The sequence below is a fragment of the Megalops cyprinoides genome, chromosome 18 (assembly GCF_013368585.1).
Source record: "Megalops cyprinoides isolate fMegCyp1 chromosome 18, fMegCyp1.pri, whole genome shotgun sequence".
NCBI classification, from domain to species: domain Eukaryota; kingdom Metazoa; phylum Chordata; class Actinopteri; order Elopiformes; family Megalopidae; genus Megalops; species Megalops cyprinoides.
Window position 1 is genome coordinate 16,415,880 of NC_050600.1, and position 23,920 is coordinate 16,439,799.

Here is a 23,920-nt window from a genome sequence, read left to right on the forward strand (position 1 = left end):
ATTTTAAATATGTGCTGACATCCATTGAGCAGTAATTTGAAAGATGCAGTTTGTGGAGGAAACAGAATATGTCATCACTGATGCCATTTTAAATTAAGCACAAAAATGCCAGCCAGCTGAAACCAGGTAGGGCAATATCCTCAAGCAGCCATTGGAATGTTTGGAGGAAGGGTTTGGGGAGTAATGTTATTATAGGTCCTTTCCTGACCAAGCAGAATTCTGGGTGTGTCAGTGTTTTTTATAGAAGAGACCATTCATAGAATTTGGCTGTAATTAAAGAACATGATCTATTTCCAAAGCTTGCCAAAATCGAATGTAAAAGACCTGTCTACATGTTTCTTCCATGCTCTGAAAGAAGCATTTGAGATACGTTTCCTCTTAGAATGCTTTATCCAGGCTGTATACAAATGCAAATAGGATAATAAAGGCTTTCTCATGACATACTGTTAACATGAGTGGATAATTTAGATACAGCTACAACTCATATGGAATCAGGACTTAAACAGGGTTAAGTTTCAGTGATGAAAATGAATAGGTTTTCCACATCTTACTAGTTAATCTTATTTCAGACAGCAGTTGTAGAATAATGCACTTTAATGCATTTAATGCACTTTAACCTCTCCTCACCGATGGCCCTCCCTTTAATCCTAAATTTACCTAGTTTTGCCTACTAGCTTGACAGTTGCTCTAACCACTTCACTGCTTCTCTTTATTGCTTTGTCAGACTGATTTTTTCCAACATCCATATGACAAAGATAATTAATTGCTCACACCACTGCTTAAACTACCCTGAGTCAAAACAGATGTAATGACTCTTTTAATGGTAATTAGATCGCTTGGCTAAGGGTCTAGTATATGTTTATCATCACCACTTGTCTCGGATAGCACTGTCAAACAGAGCAGGATTATGTTGCAAAGTGTTGACATGGAAAGGATGAGAATTAAGAGAGAAGAACAGAAGGACAGTTTGACAGTCAGGTGGTCTCTACAGCAGCTTTTATCTTATGACAGTATTTTTACGCACATCTTCCCTCTCCATATCATGACATATGAACAGAGTAATACTCTAAGTGGGCATGTGCTTTATGTTAACATGGGCACAGCTGAGTTTATAAAACAGTGACAATATGTAGACTAGGAATGGATGAAGGATTAGTCCTTTATTTATGTGATCAGTCATCTCCTGTGTCAGTTCCTCTCACTCATCTTACTCTTTGTTTGCATCCCGGCAGCTCTCTGTCAGCACGGCTGTAAACACGGGGAGTGTGTCGGACCAAACAAATGCAAGTGCTACCCTGGGTTCACTGGAAAGACCTGTAATCAAGGTAGGGCAAAGCCGGAATATGCGCTATTGGGGGATTCAGCAGGAGAGAAACGGCTGTGTTTACACAAGCGGGATGAGCTGCTCTCCATCTAGGGGAGTGGCTTGGCCATCGCCACAACTTTTGGTACAAAAACTAGAAGCAGATGAGGTTTCGTTTACAGTCTTCAGAAATGATTTCTGAATTTTTCTCAGCATATTCCATTACGTCATACATCATTACATCAATACCTGGACAAGGAAGCCTCATCCATTGCATCTCGTCTGCTTGAATAGTGATTAAATGAGGAAACCAATTTAAAAAGGGACACCCTTTTTAATATAGAAAATGGTGGCATCACACAGATGGGTGGCATTGACCCCACCCTTCAGGGGATGTTCTGGTCAGCACCCGTATCTGAACTGCTCATCATGCCCGGGGGCGGCTTAGGCCAGGGAGCAGCGGATGCCAAATTCTGCTTTATATGGGGCCAGTCAGCTGGTGGAAAATGAGAAGCAGTGGGGTCAAATAAAAGTAATCAAACGCAGCAGTGAATGAGGCAATCAGGCAACATTTAACCATGCCCCTAGATAGTCAGTGAATAATTAGTAGCTAGAGTGCTGCATTGAGAGAGATGAAACAACACTGTGTATAGGACCTTGTAGAGCTTTAGCTTGGCTCTCATATACCGTATGTGAATTATTAGTTAACAGTTTCGGTCTGAAGTGTACAATACAGTGGTCTGTGTAATTTGATTGTCTGAAATGCACCGCCTCAGATGATGAAGCCTGTTTTGTCTTATCAGAATGCATCATGTATATTACTTCATCAGATAATGGAAGAGTGCAAAAGATGAGGCTCACATATCTTTGAATTTTGAATGTGTAATTAATTTGCGAATTTGGTGTCTCCTGCCATGAAATTTCTTTTGGTTTTGATGTTGTGTTTGTGGTCTTGTGATTACGTGACCTGCATACAACTCTCATTAAAGAGATCTCTGCATCAGTATCACAGTGATCAGTTATTTTAGGTAATGTCTGAGACATTTTCCTGAGGTGATCGCTGAAAATGTATTGAAATGAGTTATGAACATAGAACATATAGGAAATACAGGACGGGTGCAGGCACCAGTGAAAAACACAGCATGGATTAAACCCATTTAATATCCACTGTCCTGCCAAGACAGTGCAGTGGACTTAGGCCCAGTACTTGAAATGTATATTTTTTAATCCCTGATACCCTGTAATTATGCATTGTAGCTTGGTTAATGTTTAAAGGCTTACTCTAGGTTAGCGATGCATGAATGGTGCACTCACATTTCCATTTTCCCTTTAATTCCATTTACAGAACAAAATGTGATTCGAAATCCCAGAGCCTGTCAAGAGAAAAGTGCACATTAGCTTTGTACATTAAGACATCTGTCTCACACAGCACAAAGGCCGTGACAGGACAGTGCTTCGCTCAGAATGCTCCTGTTTAGCTGCGTTTCCTTCATCTACAGCAAATAACAAACAGGGTAACATTCACGAGTTGATTATTAAACAAGCTTAATGAAAAATTACTGCTAATTGTCTCTAAATTTCATTGTTTCCTAAAACATGCACATTTTTATTATTCATCATCATAAGTGTTTAATATTAATGTATAGAGTGTTGTTTGTGGGACTTAATATGGTTTCAGTCTAACCAGTCAAATTTCTCCTTTTAGTGGTGAAAGTTATAGTGACATCATTTTGGTTTCCACACGGAGACATCCTAATACAGACAATACCCGAACACAAAGAAATACATATTCCCCTCACTCTCCCTTCTGATTCAGTGAAGAGAACAGGGTCAGAATTTTACCATGATTTTTTTCAGATGGATCCTCCTTATGTACCTTTGAGAATTATGTCCATTAGGAACCTAACTAATATGCAGATCACAAGATGTGTTTACACAGTTTTGGATACCTTGACTCCTGGAACAAACCCTCTAACCACCTGCTTGCAGGGTTTTAAAGATGCAGTATTGTTTTTAATTGAAAAAAATGTGCTCTGTGCTTTTTTTTCTGTGAGGAAGTCACATATTCCTCCACACACATCCAAACCTCTGTGTGGCATAGTTTAAACCAGAATAAATAAACCTGTTTGATGGAGAAAGCTGAATTGAAATCAAGTTGTGATCCAAGATATACAGAATAGCATGGCAAACTACAGGTACTGTTAAAGGAATTTAAAACATCATGTTTCACCACAGGTGTATAATCTAATGCCTTTGTAGTTTATGGGAAAGAATGTCTTACATAGCAATTGTAATACGTGGCAATTGGGATTTTAAATTTTGAATTAAATAATTCTGTTGTGTTTATAGAAGCCTCAGCTTCAAGGTCACTATTCCTGTAAACAATCCCAGGCAGCCTATAAATAGCCCTGTAATTGAGGTGTTAAAGAGCAAATGGGTTTTATTTCCCAGAACAAATAAACTCATTAAGAAGCTAATCCAGTCAGAAGTGGTATGGACTGGCATTTCGTTTTCCTTGGCTGCGCTGGATCATTTTTAATGAGATGATTCTTTCTGTGGGTGATTCAGCTGATTATCCCTCTGCTTGTTGTATGAAGAGGCAGTCCCCAGTTAGGTTTTATTAAAAGCCTGATAAGGGAAAGGCATTATATATGTCTTTCTCTCTTGAGGAATAAAGTGCTAATCAAAAGTCGTTCTTTTACAGAGCCTAAAGCTGTTTTCCGTGTCCCTGAACAGTAGCACTCGCTGTGTTTTCCCCTGACCCAAGTCTATTATCCTTTCATGTCATTATTAGCCTCTCTGTTCTCATCACATTAGCTAAAATCTGTAATCATACCACAGGCACAGGCCTCTGGGTTTGAATCTGCGTGGCTCTACCCAGAGCGAACACTGTTCTCATTGATTTCCAGCCACTGGAGTGCTGTGCCATCGTTTACCTGATGATATCTGTGTTTGTGTGTCCATTCATCCGGAAACCTAGCTCTCTTTTTCATTGCCTCCAACACAATGTGTGTATAAACTGAAAGTAAAAACACAGCTGCTAGGATTGCGGTAGCTAATGTGCATGTAATTATGCAATTAATAAAAATCCAGCTGTACTGTTTAATGAATTCGCATTTGCTCGAGGTTAGTTTGTGTCCCACTCTATTGTGTAGCATGTAGTTGAAGAGAAAAGGACTTGGTACATGGTAATCTAATGCAGTCACAAGGAATTGGAATTGTAACTGTAACACACCATAGAACGCTGCAGAAAAGTCTTGGGTCTTTTCATCTTACTATTTGTTGATTATGAATCATGTCTGCTAAAAAAATACCCTAAGGGGCAAACAACACCAAACTGATGAACATATGCATGATCTTATTCCATTATAATTACAGGTTTGTTCTAGACTGAATTGATGGTTTCTCCAACCCCCATGTGTCCATCTATCCTGTTGTCTCAATACACCAACATGTTCTATTTTTGATAAGCAGAAGAGAAGAGTGTTGAACCAGCTTTACTCATATCTGAATTCCTTTACAGCGTGATGGTATGTCACTGTCCATGATTCTGTTTGAAGGTAATGTTTGTGCATTCCATTCATGCCTCTCTTCCTGTGTGCTATCTGTCCTCTCAACCCCTGTGAAGATGAGCAGGAGTATATTACTCCCCCGATATGGGACAGTCACCCCCCTATATTTCTCCCTGTGGATCACCAGCCCGCTGGGGTGCCTCCGGAGGGTGAGCTATCTGTGACTATGACTCCGCCCCCCGCCCCCCCCACTCCCTCCTACCTGCATGGCTCACCTGGAGTCTGAGATGCCCCCCCCGCCCCTTTGTACCCACACAGAGCTGAAGCCTTGCCGGAATCTGTGACATGTCGTAAACCATGCCTAAGCATCACACAAAGTCTTGGCATCTGCTCGCCTGTCCGGACAACCTGCAGCTCCTCTCAGTGTGTCCCCCCTCTTCCTGAATAATCTTTTATCTCTTTCTTTTACATTACCCAGAATGCAGCTGTGCTCTGCTTTACTGATGTACCACTTTTAGGATCAGACGATACATCCACGGGTTGTTTTTCCACTCTTTTAATTAACTTAACATTTCATACTTACAGGATAAAAGTTTTCAGTTTTTAGGCATAATCGAATTATATCTGGTGTTGATAAAACAAGAGTTGTATGCAAGTTCGTGGACACTGCAAATATAGAATGGTGTGACTGTAATATAGTTGAGGTTTAAATGTTCAATCATTCTGCACAGTATGGTGGAATTGAATGTAGAATGTAGCCATCTCCCTGCACACCATGCATTTACTGCACTGTTTTATTCCAGACAGGTTTGTATCAACACTTGTGTTTCACACGCTAACAGCTGAGCTGAAAATGTCGCCCTGGGGGCTATAGACAGGAGTTATATTTAAAAGGGCTTGAATCTTGGCACATCTTGTTGAACATGATTTATGATAATGTGGAATGTTTCTACCAAAACACCCAACAAAAGTTAGAGTACAAGATGGCTCAAACAGACTTCAAAAACAAAACAGATACATCACTTACATTTTAATGACTAAGCCCTAAAGTGGCTTTATTGAGTAATCTACAGCTCAATACCAGGGATTATGTCCAATATGTCTCAAACAAATACCTGTGTTTTTCTTCTCTGTGCCTTAAATTACCTTCCAAAGAAATACTAGAGTCTCAGGAGATATTTTATTCAAAATAACCTGGTCATAAATCATCTGGGGTTTTTTTCTTTTGCTCAATTTCAGCTAAGAGTTCAATTACAGTGAGAACTGAGGCAAGGCAGTACACATCCCAATGTATGAAACACACTGTCAAGTGTTGGTAAAACCTTTCTGCTGTCTGCTTTTGTATCTTTCTTAGAAATAGCTTCCTCATTCTCCTTTTCACAGAGATAACAAATGCTCTACAGTTGGCATGTGCTGTGCGCTCTGTTGGAGGCTATTGGTGCCATAACCATGCACATTTCTGTTTTGATTTTCCAGCACAGTGCTGACAAGGGACTACATTTCTGTGGTGGATTTCATCTTAACATATTGTTTTCCTTTCTTATTCTCCAGCTCTCACCGCTCACAAGGTATACTGAACAGATACACACAGCAGTGAGCCTCCTCTGAGGAAGACTAGACTGGCAATCAATCAAATATTGCTGCCAACACTCTGGTTCACTATCATTATGTGCTATTATTGTGTCATTTAGAGAGCTGTCAGAAGAGTGGGCTGTGGTAGTACACAGGCTGACAAGACAACATTCACCATTTTGTATTAATTTTCAAAGTGCAGTGACTGTCCCCCTACCTCATAGGCTTGTTCTATTACTTAAAACAGTACAGATTGGTACAGATTGGTAAAGATTTGTGATTGTAATGTTTATTGCCCCTGATGAATACTGTATGATCATTTTTGTATAAATGAAGTCTATACTCTATATACTGTATAATAAAATAGTTTGCTAGATCAGTAGATAGACAATTTTAAACTGAATAACTGCCAAATGGAAGAGATAACTACAGGAGTAAAACACCACTGAATAGGATTTGCCCTAGTGCAGAACCACTATTTTACTGCTGTGCAATGTCAGTAATACCAAAAAACAGGGATATAAACTTCAGCCTTTTTATCTAGTGTAAGAAGTCTGCTTTCACTTTACCTTTGACAGAAGCACAAATTGGCCCAGCATGCATATGATTAATCTGTCTGACACCTCGTTTTTTTTCTGAATTCCATTTATAGCATCAGCATTGCGTGTGACATGTTCCTAGGGAAGAAGCAGTATACCACATTGCATGGTGAATCATATGCCTGACAGTAATCTAAGCCTCAGACTTGTGATACACAAGGAGACTTAAAAAGACTTGCAGCGGAGCTAATAGTCAGTTGTCATCGTGTAATATGGCGTGATTAGAATATATAGAATTGATCTAAGCAAATCTTAGCTTGGCTGTGAAAGCTAAGATATAGAAGGAAGCCAGGCAACTTTCACACGTTCATTTACAGAACAGAGCTGAATTTTGGCAGCCCCTCGCTTACCTGTTTGGGGCACATTCGCTGGACTCAAACCAGAAAGTAATTGGCTCCCAGACGGAGCATGCTGATGGTACGCGAGTTTTAGGTGCTGCGGGCTGAGCTGCCTCAGCTACCTGTCTGTCTGAAGACCTTTTTGATGAGGTGACCTCAGCTTCGGGGGAAGAAAAAACAGAAGCAGACATCCTCTATCTTGACAATATCAAATATGGGCGACTGCAAGGAAAGCGTGTGCGCCCGTTACGTATCTGAAGTTTCAGGAAATGTGTCCTCGGATCTGACGAGCTGTGACAGGAGGCGCAGAACCCGAGGGTGATGGTGTTAATGAGATATGATCAGCTGAGCAGTCTCAGTCTTGGAATAGATCCCTTTTCTATGAAAGCGAGGTGACATTAAACAGCAGCTAGAAAATACAATGCCATGTAAAATATGGGTTTTACAGGATACTGCTGGAATTCCCACACAATTATTGTGAAAGAAAACTAACCTGTGCATTTAGAAGGGAGTAAGCCCCATATCAAGTAAGAAGTGCCTATCATATTTGGATAACTAGTGCATAAATCAGCTAAAGCTACAATGAATATTATCCAGCACCTTTTAACTGATTTTTATTCATAACATTTATGCAGAATTGAGGCAGCACAGTCAGTGCTCATTGATTTAAGAGGAGAATCTGTCAGATACATGTTGCTGCTCCAAATAATGTGTTAAGAACATTTTTCTCAGAGCTAATATGACATGTTAAATTGAAGTGGGCCACACCATAGCCACACATGAACACTGTGTAAGATCTGTTTTTACATCAGCACAGTTACCTTGCAGAAACATGAGGAGTTCTCAGTCTAGAAACCAGCCGTTTAACTTATACACTTGTTACGTTATTCTTAGACTGGGTCACTACTTGTGACCCCTCTGTAAGATGTGATCCAGTGTGTGGATGGTGCTCTTAATAGCACTGTGGTGCTCATATTCCAAAAGAGGAATTCTTTCCAACAGATATAAAAGAAATCATAGATGGTATACATTTGATCCATGAACTTTGATCCATGAACCTTAGACTTCAATGTAATCTCAGTTAGTTGTGTATCCATTTCAACTTGAATGGATACACTTATGTTCTACTGTGCTGGAAGTCGCTCTGGATAAGAGTGTCTGCTAAATGAATGTAATGTAATGTGTGGTTTGCACTGTATATTCTTCTACAGGGTTGAAAATGTAAATTAAATTCTACATCAAATATGCAGAGTTAATGCTCATTGTTTCTTTTATACCACCTTTGCAGGGTGCGACAGCACCTTTTCTTACACTGTGTATTGTGCAATACTGTGCGTATAGGGAATATGTGTTCACCTAAAATAAAAGTATTGGCAAGAAAGATGATTGTACTAGAAATATGGAGTATGAAAGTAACCATGAAGGAAATGAAGGGATTTATTCTTAATTTGCAGGTAATTAGCAGGCTGATTTACTACACCTTCCCTTAAAAACTGGAGCGGGCATGTTGGAACACAGAATTATCCGATGCCATGAGCACTCCTCCTTTCTTTGATGCTGTTAAACGCTCCCCCACCCCCTTAATATAAACCAGTAGGATTGCCTCCAATGAAGGTCTAACCCTGCATTTCCTGTCTGTAGATCTCAATGAGTGTGGACTGAAGCCCCGCCCCTGTAAGCACAGGTGTATGAACACCTACGGAAGCTACAAATGCTACTGCCTGAATGGCTACATGATGATGCCTGATGGGACATGTGCAAGTGAGTCATTCAAGCCTGTCACTCTCCATTTTGCATTTGAAAACAACATCCCTTCGTTACCATTTTTCAGAGCATTTATAAATATAGACAGAATCTTAAAAATAAATAATTTTAATATTAAAGAAGTGAATATTCTCTTAAGGGTACGTTATACTAACATGTGCAAATTATATTTTTGCCAATAAATTCTCTGCATGAAATGTACGTTATGAAAACTGAATGCAGTTGAAGACTGTCTTGACGAAGAGCCTTAAATGAAAACTATAAAAGACCTGAACTTAGTTACCCAATAATTAACGTGAAAGTTGTATTGCCACTGTCAAAGCATTTCAGGGGAAGAATGCTGTCTGTACTTGTTGCACGGTACCTGCAGTCTGGAAGTGTGTGGATTTGTCTAAAACATAGACGGTTTTCGGAGCACCTTCATAAATGTAATTCTATCCACACTCCTATCACGACAGAAATGAGATCTCTGCTGAAACCGCTAATGACACAGCAGAGGTGAATGTGGGAAGCGCTGTTTCGTCGACAAAAATACTGCTGCGGCCTGATTTGATGTTATCGCCCGCAGGCCTGCTTTTTAATTATTCACCACACAGAACACCATGTAGAGTTTTAATGGTGTTGAAGTCTTAAGTGCAACAAACCTTCTCTGCACATTGAACTCCATCTATTGTGCCTGAAAGTTTGTCAAAATAATAATAAAAAAAACACTTTAGACTGCGGTTGTAACTTGCAGCTCATTAGCTCAGATTTTTACTTTCATTCAGTGTTTCCAGTGTTGTTTTGTATATGTGTCTGAATATGATTTTGCCTTGGGTTAGGCAAATCTTATTCTGTGACATAATCCAATAATGTTCTCGCAATGTTGACATGACCTTACATGCATGTTTTGTGTGGGTTCTGCTTTAACAGTACACTATATGTGGTCACATACTTGTTTATCAGGTTGCTTGGTGTTTTTGGAGAAATAGAAATGTTGTGTTAAGTTCAATATAATATCTTAAAAGGCAGAGACCTTGTCAAAATGTAGTTAAAATGCTATTTTAACTGGCTTTTACCCTTTTTAATTTCTTTAACCTTTTGTTGGTGAAAAATATTTTTGAACATCCTAGTCTCTGCAAAGCTGGAACTGCTGTGCTTTGTTTTCATGACAAATATGAGGGAGAAATTTAATAATGTTAGGTTATCTTTAGTCTGTAAGACTGTGCTTTCCTTTGTCATATACTCCCGCATGGTCGTTTTCATTAATATTGAGAGTTTTACTGAGGGCACCACTAAAAGAACTGAATGTCCTGGCTATGAGTTGTTACTGTAAGGCTACATTCTACACACAGACACACACACACAGATTTACATTTGTGCACACACACAATGGTATTCACTGCCTGCTTCTCATATACCTGCTCTCCCCTTCAAAACATGTGTATGGACGACAACAGGGAGCTAACCACCAATAAATGCTGTGCATTGGAACACCACACAGAAAAATGTGATTCATATTCCACCATCTCTGTGAAAATGACAAGCAATGTGTTCAACAGTGATGTTCAAGCTGCACAACGTCTCTACTGGCTGAACAACAACATCGAGTGGTGCAGCATGGCACTTCATCAGTCTTGACCAGTCAGTTGAGTAAGGAAAGAAACAATCACAAATATGGCATGATAATCATGTTGTCGTTAGCATGCCATGATGGCCATGCATGTCAGGATTTGGAGAGTCATTGTGAATTCACCATGGAGAGAAGAGTCCAGTCCTTTTCAGTGTCAGCGGCATATGATTGTGTGGACTTCCAGGCTAAAGGAGCGAGCAATGCTGGTTGGGTTGGCAGTTGAATGAACGTAGCCTAAGCTGCTGTGTTTACAGAGGCGGGTGCCCATGCTTTAAAAATATCCCCCCCCCCCCCCCCCCCTCCACCCCCTGCCCTGCTTGTTTCCGCCCAGATGCCCGCACCTGTGCCATGGCAAACTGCCAGTACGGCTGCGAGGTGATGAAAGGAGAGGTGCGGTGTCAGTGTCCGTCGCCAGGGTTACAGCTGGGGCCTGATGGGAGGACCTGTGTGGGTATGTGCCGGCATCCTTTTTTGCAAACTGGATTAACAGTGGGTTGCTTTCATGAATGTTATTGCTGCATGTCATACCAAAACTCACTGCACTGTTTTTATATTTCAAAATGGAGGTAATCTCTTCATGTGATTAACCATTATATAAAACTTCAGATGTAAGTTTATTTAAACTTTTAGTTTTGTATAAATGCCTTGTAGTATAGGAGTTCACTTACAACAGTATATATCTGACACCCACTGTTGGATAAGGAAAGCAACCAACACCTATGCTCTTCAACATATCATTAATATGATTACTGTAGATATCATTTTTATTCATGACAAATAAACCACTTAAACCAATTAGACTAACACGTGCTGCAACTCTGTATGTTACAAATGTTTGTGACATCAAAAATGAAACCTGTTCTACACCAGCTGCTCATTAGAAAAAGAAAATCCTTAAACCTCTACAGTAAAATTACTTGTCTCAGTTAGGGGCCATTACTTGTGAAAACTTGTTTGATTACCTCAAATCAATCCAAATGACTCAAATCAATCCAAATGACTCAAACAACTTTCATTTGATGTAGCATTCTTAACAATAATTGTGAGAGAGTATTTCACTGATGATACCAATTTAAATAATTCAAGTAATTGTGGATATAACTGAAAGGAATGAGATATGTCCTAATGGAACACTTTATGGTTACACGGAAATAAGTTCTACTGGTTTTGATTAGAAAATAGTTCAGCTTTGAACTACTCCTCTGCTCTTTCCCGGAAGGCCAGTGGTTCTAACTTTTCTCTCTCTAACAAGTGCCTCTTCTGCCTGACACTCAAATGATTTTTTTCTGATGTTTGTAATGCACATCAGTCTCTCTGAGTGAAGGACTGTACTGTGAAATTAATTTGGCGCAAAACCAAGAAAGCCTGTTCTACTAACCCCATCGGTACGATCAATAAACTGCAGATAAAATAGGACAAATTACAGAAGACCTTCCAAGTCCAAACATTGATCATTTCCAAGCTCCACTGGCAGTCAGGTAGTACGGTTTGGTTATTTTTGCTTGGGGGATTTTACTGGAGGTTTAGCTGATTCCTAAAGTTTATGCCACATAAATCAGTTCCAGTAGAAGGTTTTTCTGTCATGTGTTATATGGTAAGAGTGTTCAAAAGTTAATAATAATAATAAAGTGTTATAATGTATTGGAAAGTAAGATGCCACCTGAATATTTTCACTCGAGTCATCATTTTGCTGAGCTGGCAACAAAATTTTATTGACTAAGACTGAACACAGAGTCTATTTTAGACAGTTGACCTGTTGTGTAAAGCCCATAAAATGATATTCAGTGAAAGGCTGTGGTGATTGGTCTCTAAAATGTAACCCATCCCATTAAGATGTCCTGCCTACTCAGTCATAAAACACACCCACATCAGATCAGAAGTCCTCATCACTCAGACCAGTCACTGGGAGTTATGGCTGACTTAAGTTCATGTGACTGTGACCACTCAGTCTGACATCTTGTCTGAGCAACCTCCAGACATAGCTAGTGTTCAGTGCAGAGTGTTACTGTTCAGGCTCTGTGCCGTAACAAGAGATCCATGACTCCGCATGGATGGTTAAACAAGGTTGTATGTACAAGCTATCTTTTAGAGCACCAAAAACATGACAAAATGCCACAGTGACTGCCACTGCTCATAAAGAGAGGGCAATGCCAGTGTTGGAGAGGGAGAGAGAACAGCATTGTTGTAAAAACCTATTCCTCTGGATGCTCATTTAAGAGCTCCACACTCAATGGTTTTCAGGTGGTGCCAATCGAGATGTATTTAGCAAGCTTGTTGAGGCAACCAAGTCATTTGGAGAGAGCTGGCAAATCAGTTGTCATGGTACTACAGAAATCATTACTTTTGATAATGTGGAAGGTTGGAAAATAAACAAAATAATAGATAAATGGCATCATGACCCTCCACATCATTCATCATTATTGTTCTCTTGATGGAAAATATTGTCTTTTGTGGTATTTTTTTTTCAATACACCCATTTCTTTGTATGACATATTTTTTCACTAAAAATAAATATCCACATAAATCCTATTCCCAAGTAAACCTGTTTGTTTTTGAAATAACAGCCCCTTCAACCTCCATCACAAACATGTAAGATGAAAAAATGGAAAGCTTAGCAATTTAATTAAGCTGTTCTCTATGGGAAACACTGAGCTATTACTGACAAACTGATACAAGTTCAAGCAGGTCTGAATGTTAATTCTAACAGCTGATGATGTACTAAATTGGTTACCGTACATGAAATTGACTGTCTTTTTTCTGTTTCTCTCTCAAATGTAGATTTACAAAGACTTTGAATAAACAGATTGATAAACTAGGTTGAACAAAACATTTAATGCTGTTCAGGAAATAGCAATGTACATTATGAAGTAAAACAACTGGCTTATGAATTTCTTGTATAGGTAAATAGCAAACTGACTGTACATTATTTTTAAGCAAGTTAAAGGGTTTAATTAATGAATCCAGTGATTCTTGTTTTTATTAATTAATTCCTTTTTTCCAGAACATCGGCCAGATATCTGGTCAGTGTGTGTGTGTGTGTGTGTGTGTGTGTGTGTGTGTGTGTGTGTGAGAGACTGGAGTCCAGAGATCTGGATGATTGATGAAAGTACTGCCCTATGTTTGTGGACCTTTCAAACCCACTCAGACTGATTGTATAGGATTCTAGTGCCATTGTGCAAGCTTCCCCTCCTACTATACCCCACTCACACCACACAGTCCATCTGACACTCTCCAACAGAAAAATTGAATAAATCTGCCTGACATTGCTGAAAAAAACATATACAGACATTATGTCATAATGGTGACTATGATTCAAGGAAAGATGGATTCTTTAATATATGTTATGAGCATTTTTGTGTCCAACATAGTAAAGGGTTAAGTACTTCTTTAAAGTGTGAAGATAAAGCTTGTCCTTTAGTTCATGCATTAGATATTCATGTCCATTTACCTCAGGCGATGATGTTCATGCATTGTTGTAATAAAGTATAATTCCTCATCTGATTTAGAGGTAGCACAAAGGATTAAATACAGAGTCTGTCTCGCACAAGCGTGAATATTACTCTAGAGAGCAATTGTAGTAAGGGCATTGAAAAATAAGCTTTTCCATCAGAAGAAAATAATAAGCAAGTCTGTGTTTTCAGATATCGATGAGTGTGCCACCGGGAGAGCAGTGTGTCCACGGTTCCGGAAGTGCATTAACACCTTTGGAAGCTACATCTGCAAATGTCATGAGGGATTTGAGCTCCAGTACATCAATGGAAAATACCAGTGCATCGGTAATGAGGAGCACAATAACTCTCTCGACCTGTGTTGTAAAACAGTTCCACTCTACCGCTGTCCGCTGTCTGCTGTGCTTACACAGGTGTTCTACATGACAGCTGGGGAAAAAATAAATGAATTGATATTTTGATGCCAATCTTGTGCGTGTGAAGGCAATGCTTTTGGTAGGTACTCTGTCTCCATTGCTCCAGACCTGTGTGTTATTTCAGATGTGAATGAGTGCACTTCGGCCCAGCACCGCTGTGGCAGTCTCTCCACCTGCTACAACACACCAGGGTCCTACAAGTGCAAGTGCAAAGATGGCTTCCAAGGGACAGGGTATGACTGCAAACGTAAGTTCCAGGAATGTCCAAGGCCCATGGCTCCCTTAGGCCTGCTTTCTCCAGTTTCTCAGAGCGTCTGAAAACAATGTGCCAGGCAAGATCTTTGAAAGTTTTTTTCCCCCCTTTTAAAGTGTTCCTTTTCCCGTTAAAGTGTCAGTCACATCTTTTCAACACGCCCTCAACTCTTAAGCTTTAGCGTGCGATTGAAGATGGCCAATGACTGCGACTGAAAAGGCCCCAGAGCTGGATTACTTTCAGCATCAAATGCATCTTATTTTATTTCAAACTCTTTGGGAACTCAAAAGGCCTCTGAGCTGGGATCTGATTGTTATCCTACTGATGGACTGCAGGCAAATTTATGGGCTGGTCACAGCCACTGTTGTTAATCCAGTGCAGCTGTAAAATTGTGTTTTATAATGATTGTTTTCTGACTTGTCATTGTTTTCACTGCCAGGAAAAAGGAGAATTGTATTAAATGCATGCCTGTTTATACATTGCACAGACATAGTAAATCATACTGCATGCAGTACATGTCCAAATATATTAATATATAAACAGCTCTGAGTGTCAGCTGTTGATTCAGCATGTTACAGAAGCCATGGGCATTGCATTACAATATTGTATTTATGTCTTATATATCAAAGTCACCTTGTGCACTCGGAGAGCTGTGAGAATTTCAAACATTAAGCTGGCGGCAGTCACCTAGCAGTCTATCCTGGCATTTCTGTATGAAACACAATGAATGTAAAATGGTCTCCTCTGTGACATCAGCATGCAGGTGCTTTGTGAGCTTTGTCATGCCATTTCAGTGGGTGTCACACAACAGGCTGAATTTAGTCTGCAGTGGTGTATTTTTGCTGACAGCATTGTCTAGTCAAAGGGAGAAAAAACAGCTCAAAATGTATGTCTGCTGTTTATATTGAGGGAAATATAAAGACATTCAGCCAGATCAGATTGTCACATCTGTCAGTTGTGAGAGTGACACTAACGTTGATGACAGCAGGTATCAAAGTCTGGCAAATGATGAGTAATGGGAGAAGAAGAATTTAACCCAAGGAATTAGTATGCATACAGTAGCTTCTCTTCATCCTCATAGACAGACAGCTGTTGGAATTGTAATTTGTCTACCTTGAACAGTCAATAGGAAAATTAATTCACCTTTTCCCTGTTTCGCTGAGGTCAGTACACAAGAATGCTGTGATTTAGTGGTATTTTTAATCAAAACTATGAGAGAACCAGCTCATATTTCCTGTGAGTTTGAATGGTACTGATTACTTTAGAAGACACTGCAATGTGAGCAATGAAGTAATTAAGAATGATGGATGTTGGAAGCCAGCCTACAGTGGAAAGCCTCAGCTACCATGTTACACCCATGTGAAAATCACATCACATAGAATGATTGTTATACAGGTTTCTCAAACCTTGGCATAGCTAATATAGCTAGAATGTGTATGTTCCAAAGTCATACAAAAGTTTTAGATCAGAGTGAAAACATTCTTTGATTCAAATGCTGATTGTTTATTACATCAAAACAATCTTTCACTTTTGCATTTGGGACCTATTTTGAAAAAAAAGTTGCAATTTCTGCATTATTGTTTCAGCCATTCCCAAGGTGATTATTGAGCCCCCCAGACCAGGCACAAGTCCAACCATCAACTCCAACAAAGTCCCAGACTCTGGTCTCAGAACCACCACTACCACAGAACCACCCAAGAGGACCACTACTGCTGCAGTAATGACGTCACCCCCGAAGAGAGTCACCACCGCCCCCACGCGGAGACCTCCGGTCATCCCCACGCGTCGGCCACCGCGCCCGACTCGCCGGCCACCCATCACCGAGCCTGTGACCGGGGTCCCTTCGATCCCGACTCGGCCGCCTGTGGACCCTGAGGTGACCACCTTGGACAACAGGATCCAGAAGGAGGTCACCCAGAGGCCACGAGGAGATGTCCATAGTAAGATCACAATGTGCTCCTGCGTTCTTAAAACACACTTCTTTTTCTGTAGCTGGGCAGTTGCTTTTTCAGTTGTTGGTGTTCTAAGGAGGTTGCCTCTATAGAATAATTTTAAGAACAGGTTTAATTGACTTTCACATGACAAAAAGCTGAGTACCTAAACACGAATAGACAGTTACGTTTTAAACTGTAGTTGTGATCGCTGACATTTGTAAACATTTTTTGGTTTCAGAGTCCTCCCCCCAAGTGGTGAAGTGAGCAAGGGGAATTTAAGTGTGTGCAATATTCTTAAAGGATGGACCTGTGCTACTCTGTGTCTCTTGGGACCATTCTGAAGAATTGGTTTATTAAAAATACTTGCGGGGCTGAAAAAAAAGTTGGCAAATGAGAATTTGAAAGATATCCGATGTAGATGGTGCCAACCAGTCTCATTCCTATCATTAAAGTGTGTGTGAGTCTATTTGCAGCTGCTTGCCAAAGTACACAGTGGAGCCCATTTTATCTAGGCTAGAGCTGGAGATAATTATAGGAAAGGCAGATGCTTGAACAGCCTCTTTCACTCTGTGTCCATCTCTCTGTATCTCTCTCTCAGTCTTGCTACGGCTCTGCCCTGAAGTGGCTGTTATATAGAGGCAGTGCGTAGGTTAGGGAAGGGGCGTGGTTTAGCAGGGTGAGGTGGTGGGACTTGGATATGTCCCAATCACAACGGCTGCTAGTGTAAACATTTGAATTAGTTTTGGTAGATATCCTGTCATGCTGAGTTCTTGCTGTTCACAGGCTTGATTTTTAAGGAGGTGTTTTTCAAAGTGAGGGAGCTCCATAGAGTTCAGCATCAGAAGCTGGTTGGCAAAAAATATTTAATTCACATGTTTAAAATTGCAAGAATAGATGTGATAGACATAGATATAAATTTAGATATAGATATAATAATAGGTAGATTTGATTTTAGGCTGAATGCTATATAACATAGAATTCAAGTCATTCTGATCATTAGTTTATGTATCAGGTAATCAGCTAAACGTACTGCAGAAAAAAAACAATTCAATCAATTTCACAAGAACTGCTTCAATCAGCTACATTTTAGTTAGGTAGCTGTGTAGTACTGGCCCCTGGTGCTTTTCTCTTAGCCATCTTGGCATAATGTTATTGTGTCCTCATGGCAGTATTGAGTGATTCACATGCATTAAGATGGACTTTTTTGTTTGGTGATGAAGACGAGGTGGCAAGCAAACTTATTTTGTTAGGTGCTGTAAGTGTCGCTAACATGACTTATTGGAACAGCCCGACAACTTGACACCCAAAGAGAAATCTTGTAATCTGTCACTGATACATTTGTGTTTAAATTTGGAACAAAACGATAGCTCAGCTAATTTAACCCACAGAGACCTCCTTTACTGCTTAACCCCTTCCTTGGGTGGTAGCCCGAGAATCCTCTGGAGTGTCTGCATCTAATCAAGACATTTCTGAATTCACCCATTAGTGGGTTACATTACTGTCCAGCGCAGTGTTACATTGTCATAAAGTTAAATGGACCTTAAATGGTTAAATGTAGGAAGGACCATATTTAAGATATCATGCCAATCCTTAATGATGATACTGATACATGTGTATTATGCACTTACATAATACCGGTTACAACATTTTACTGCAGTTCATCTCATTGCCCGAAATTTTTTTGGGCCCTGGACATATCGTTTAAAGAGATGGCAGCAGGTGGCATTGCTCCAAGAGATAAATATTGTCTTTCCGAAATTGCCTGTCAGCAGAGTGTATGGGCAGTGTCTGGAATCCGCCTGCTTTAATGCTGCATGATAGATTTGTGTTCAAAGGCTGACACCATTCATCAAAACCTTATCACTACTTACAAAAACTCTGAACATAACAAAAGCACAATCGTGTAATAAGAAATATGAATACACATACTCTAAATGTATTTCAATTGTATTTCACTTACTTTCAACATAGAGCTAAATTGCTCACTGATGGGCAGAACAATGCTCTGTTTCATGCAGTTGCCGCTTCAGTTGAGCTTTATGCTTTCCCAGGAGGCAGACTCGGGCTGTCTCTTTCTTTGTCTCTGGTCTGACAGCTTCTTTGTGTCACCTCATAACATCGATTAAAAGTCTCCTGAATTTAAAAAAGTGCATGTTTGTGTGAGTGCCAGATATGTTTGGAAATGAGAGGTGCAGTTGCTTCACTTCTGTTTGTTTACTTTAGTTTTAACTGGTCCGGGTGATGGCGATATATATAGTTTGATAGAATGACATGGAAGTCTCCTTTCAGGGTTATTTGGATTTGAGCTCTGTCTTTGCTCCAGGGTGTCCAGGAAGAGCAAGGGCTCCTGGGTAAAAGGTTGGCAGTGTTTCTCCAGCTCTTGCATCAGAAGCAGAAGCATCTGATCCCTCCCCCTACTCTGAAATCCCTTGGCAGCAACATCTACATGTCTCTCAGAGGTGGCTAATTTAGCCGCCTGAATTTCATTTTAGCAATAACAACTTATAGATAGAAAGGTACTAATCTGAGATTTGGACACCAGAAAAAATTACTTCATCAGTGGCTGAATGTTCATATGAATGTAAGATTCAGCAATCCTGGTCAGTTTTTTCCCTTCGTCTTAATCAAAGCTGAGTTGCCCCGAATGGAGGGGAATAACAATATATCTTTAAGGATCTTGATTTCCAGGTGCATATTCAGTGCCAGTCCCTGAATAAGCTGAATCAGAAAATGAATATAAATGATTGGTGGGCTTGAAGTACATCTGAGCATGCAAAATAGAAATGAGAATATCTGAATTTTTCAGCAGTTAGAATTTGTGTCACTCAATTCCTGACCATATCTCAAGGTGATTGCCAGTGGTGTTCGACAAGTGTTTTGAAAGTTTTAGCAAAGTTGCTGTGTGTCTGCAAGAGCAGATACAAAGAAGAGGTGATTGCTAGGTGAAGGAAAAACTGAGTTTATGCTCTAATCAGTGCATTTTATCGGCTAAGATTAAATCCATACTTTTACCCACCAGTTCATCACAAATTAGAAAGTAGCAGTTTGACTTTGAGGTATAAGTGCCAGTCGTCTGGTGAACAGCTGCAATTAGCATCACGTTCATAATGTCTCGTGCAGGTGGGTGAACGATTCAAACCTTTATAAGGAGAAGGGTGCAATTTTGTTAGGAACCTGATGACTTTAACTTACTAATGATAATTTGTGTTTTTCAGTTCCTCGTAATCATGGACAGAACAACGTGTTGGGGATTGATTTGGATATTGAATTGGGCAATACTGCCGATGAAGCAAAGGATGACTCAGGTAAGCCTATGAAATGTTCATAGTCATTATACTCCTCTTTTTGGAGGAAATTATACTCTGTGAGATTTTGATTTTTAAACAGGTGGCTGACTTTTTCAACTAAATGATTTGACAGTTCATTTAGAAAGACTTCTCACTTTTAGAACTTTGTCTAGAACATTGAAAATAATCAATATTTAACCTTTGCAAATGTATAATTGGAGCTCAGAATGAATCTTGAGGTGTCAGTGAGAACTCAGCAAGTATATATGGGGTAAATGCATCATTTAAAATGACAAGCAGTAACAGTGCTTTATATGCTGCTTTATATGCTTTACATGTTCAAACAAATGGTGACTGATTATTTACAGTGTAAAAAATATTAACACTGAATTGAATCATACATTTAAAAAAAAAACATTGATTTGTGTAAATGGCATTAGATGGGCATTTACCATGCGTGTTTTTCTATTTCTGTCTTCATACTGTTATGATCATTTACATAAAATGTTTAAATATGAAACATTGAAGTAACCCAAACTGAAATGAGGCAGGCCCAGAAACTGTATTTGAGTAGTACTTCTGGTACTTTAAGAAAAAGTCTCTGCAGTAGCTAAAATATCTAATGATGTCATGAAATGAGGCATGTTTTGCATACTTACCTTCTGTGCATATGCTCCAGAAATATCAAGCATTTTGTTGATGCTGCATTAGTCAGTGATCCATATGGATTATTCTGTCACTGTGATGATAGATTCATTTTGGACCCGAGGGCATTGCTTTTGAATTGCAGGGTGGGTGATTAAACTGACTTAAAATAATAATTTTTCTCTGCACATACAAATTATGCAAATCATAATGTTTGCTGGAGTTTGTTGACAGGCCTATTAAGTCCATTTATTTTCTAACAATTTATTATTAATATTATCTCACCTGAGGGTAATATAGTCATACTCAGCCATGTTCCTCTGTTTTTAACAAACAGCTTTTGCATGCAAGTGGCGAAATAATTTTTTATTCATCACCTATGACGTCCTGTGTGATTTAATTTCCCTCAGGTGCAGGTTCTCTTAGCTGTAGCTTTGATAATGGTCTCTGTGATTGGATCAGAGACAGGGAAGGTGACTTACACTGGGAAACAACAGCAGATCCTTCAGGTAAGCACTGCACTCAGTCTGCTTCATCTTTTACACAGTGTCAACTTCAGATACGGATCATTACTAATCATGGCAGAACACCACTTTATTAAAACACCATTTGTTTTTGTCTTCAGTTTGCTAAGGTTCTCTAAGTCCTTTTTAACAGAGTAGTTGAACCTGTTTCACCTGTAGCTCATGGGCAAACCAGTCACAAAATCATATTTTTTTCAGTCATCAGTATTTATTCTTCAAATATCATGTAATTTAAAATATTCTGACTGCCCAGGTGGGAAGTATCTGACAATTCCAGAGGTTGGGGGCAAAAGAAGCAGGCGAGGGGCACGTCTGGTCCTCCCGCTGACTGAGCCCTGGAACTTGGGCAACCTCTGCCTGTCCTTCCGCCACAAGCTGTCGGGCCACCACGTCGGCACACTGCAGGTGTTCATCACCAAGGGGAAGCAGTACAGCGCAGCCGTGTGGGGCCGGACGGGCGGCCACGGCTGGAGACACACCCAGATCACCCTGTGGGGGACGGGGCTGGACAGCGTGAGTACACTCAAAAGTTAAAAGAGAGGCAGCTGGGCATGTAGATGATTCCATGTTTTAACTAAAAATAATGAAACTCGCTTTGTATTTCAGTGCTTTAGAAATTTCGTTTTTTGTCACTGTGTGGAACAGAAATGTCATACTAAGTGAGCCGCTTCTGCCAAGATAAAACTCCCAGCTTGAGCTTCTGAGTCATTCTTTGTTTTACTGAGGAAAGGCTAATGCTGTCCCGTGCTGTTGCTTTCAGGTGGTCTTGAAGGGCGAACGCAGGAGAGGGCGGAGTGGAGAGATGGCGGTGGATGACCTCAGTCTAAAGAAAGGCCCCTGCTCTGAGGAGCACAATCTGAGGAGACTCTAATTCAGCTGCAGGAGTCACACGGACACCGACTCCAACCAGACACATCCTCTCCCCTCCAGAAGGGAGCTGTGGGCCAAGAAAAGGCTGAAAAGGCTTCTGGAGAAGAGCGTGACTTTGAACAGAAATGAGGAGTTCCCAGTGAGCCCATTTCCCTCTCTGTTTTTTTTTTATTTTTTTGACTGTTCTCTGTGCATATCCCAGTAACCTGGAGGAATATGTTCCTGAAGTCAGCGCAAAGTACAATCGCTCGCACCGCCAAGAAGCTTCTTTTTCTCTACATACTGTATGCCTGGGATGTGTTGGAAATCTTAACGTCAATACACTTCTTACATAGTGTAGCATCATGGCTGCTTAATGACTAACTTCAATGTGCTTTGCAACGCTACAAATATTATTGTGAAATCAGTTAAAAGGCTGTTTTTTAATGCATACAGTGAGGAAAAAAATCTATTAAAAGGTTTCATGCATTTGTTAGGGTGTCATAATTATATGCATTTATTTATGGTTACTGGGAAAGGCATCTGCTAAATACTTTCATGCTAAAAACATGGGGACAAAAACAAAGGTAACTGCAAAAGAACAGAAAGCAAAGCATGCACATTTACTGTAAAATCACTACCAATTTGATCTGCTGGGTCATGCAGATGATGGCACTGTAGAGTAATGCCATCCAAGGATGTAAACCTCGCTCACACTTAAACAAACCCACATCTACCTTTGCCGGTGGGTAAAACAGTTGGCCATGCCAACATATTTCCTACAATCACCCACGGTACTGAAGATGCCCTTGCACATCTCAGATGCTTCTGTTTTCTGGCTTGCAGATACTTTTTTTTCCTTTGTTCTGAATTGCACAGATAATTTTGCGGCATTGCACCTTACAATATTCCGTCTTAAAAATACCTGTCACCTCACAGAGACTGCACATTTTCACTGTAAGAAAATAGTCTTTGTCAGCTTTGAGGACAATTTCAGTATTTCGGTACACTTGTAAAGCACGCTTGAATTACTGTCGGGGTGAGCCGTGACAGCTAACATGATTTTTCCTCCTCAGCCCTTCATTTCTGTTTTGTTCATGTACTATTCAAGCAATGTATAATTCAGATCAGACAGGGATAATGCTGTTCCATCACTGCCATTTCAGAATTCCCAATGTGCTGTGCTGTTGTGCTCTTTATGGTGCTGTACATGATAATGATGGTACTCATGAATCATATTCAGCTTCTACACAGTGAAGTGTATTATTGTAAAGGTAACCATTTGTGTACATATTCTAACACTTTTGTGATAGTATAAGTATAAGATGTAGTACATAACAGTGATGTGAAGTACAGATGAGGAACCTTTGCCTTCTCTTGTTGTTTACAATCAATACTGAGCGGGCTCAAACAGTGGAAATCAATTATTAATTCTCATTTCCCTTATGTAGGGCTCATCTGTCTTTTTGTATTTAAAGGTTAAAAAGAGATTTTTTTTTTTATTCACCATCTGACAACACATCATAACATTGTGAAATAGAGTAGCAATAGAGTGAAATTGGTCAGTTGTATATATGGGGCCAGCTCACATTGCACTAAGGTGTTCCTTTCCAGTCAGAGCTGAATTCAGACCTGAACATCAATGTTTTTATTCACACCCTGATACAGATCATTCAAAATAAGCGCTTTGCATGAAATGCATTTTTTTATGTTTTATTATTACAGTATTACCATAATGCACATTTGATTGAGTTCACAAATGTAACCATCTTATAATCCTGCATATTTCTATTGGCAAATTATATTTGGCTGCATCAGCCATTGCATGTCTGCATACCTTTGCCACCCTCCATTCCAGGTCCT

At 39.9% G+C, this 23,920-nt stretch overlaps 1 protein-coding gene across 1 annotated transcript in view; it reads left to right on the forward strand.

Moving 5' to 3' along the window:
* Nucleotides 1–23,208, forward strand: part of LOC118792868 (nephronectin-like) — a 31,852-nt gene extending 8,644 nt beyond the window's left edge. Inside the window, exons 3-12 of the mRNA XM_036550696.1 lie at nucleotides 1,233–1,325; nucleotides 8,966–9,085; nucleotides 11,032–11,151; nucleotides 14,342–14,476; nucleotides 14,690–14,812; nucleotides 16,405–16,758; nucleotides 19,968–20,057; nucleotides 21,095–21,193; nucleotides 21,462–21,721; nucleotides 21,969–23,208. Coding sequence (XP_036406589.1) covers nucleotides 1,233–1,325; nucleotides 8,966–9,085; nucleotides 11,032–11,151; nucleotides 14,342–14,476; nucleotides 14,690–14,812; nucleotides 16,405–16,758; nucleotides 19,968–20,057; nucleotides 21,095–21,193; nucleotides 21,462–21,721; nucleotides 21,969–22,079 — 1,505 coding nt within the window. The 3' untranslated portion in view covers nucleotides 22,080–23,208. The remainder of the gene's footprint in view (nucleotides 1–1,232; nucleotides 1,326–8,965; nucleotides 9,086–11,031; nucleotides 11,152–14,341; nucleotides 14,477–14,689; nucleotides 14,813–16,404; nucleotides 16,759–19,967; nucleotides 20,058–21,094; nucleotides 21,194–21,461; nucleotides 21,722–21,968) is intronic.
* The last annotated feature ends 712 nt before the right edge of the window (nucleotides 23,209–23,920 follow it).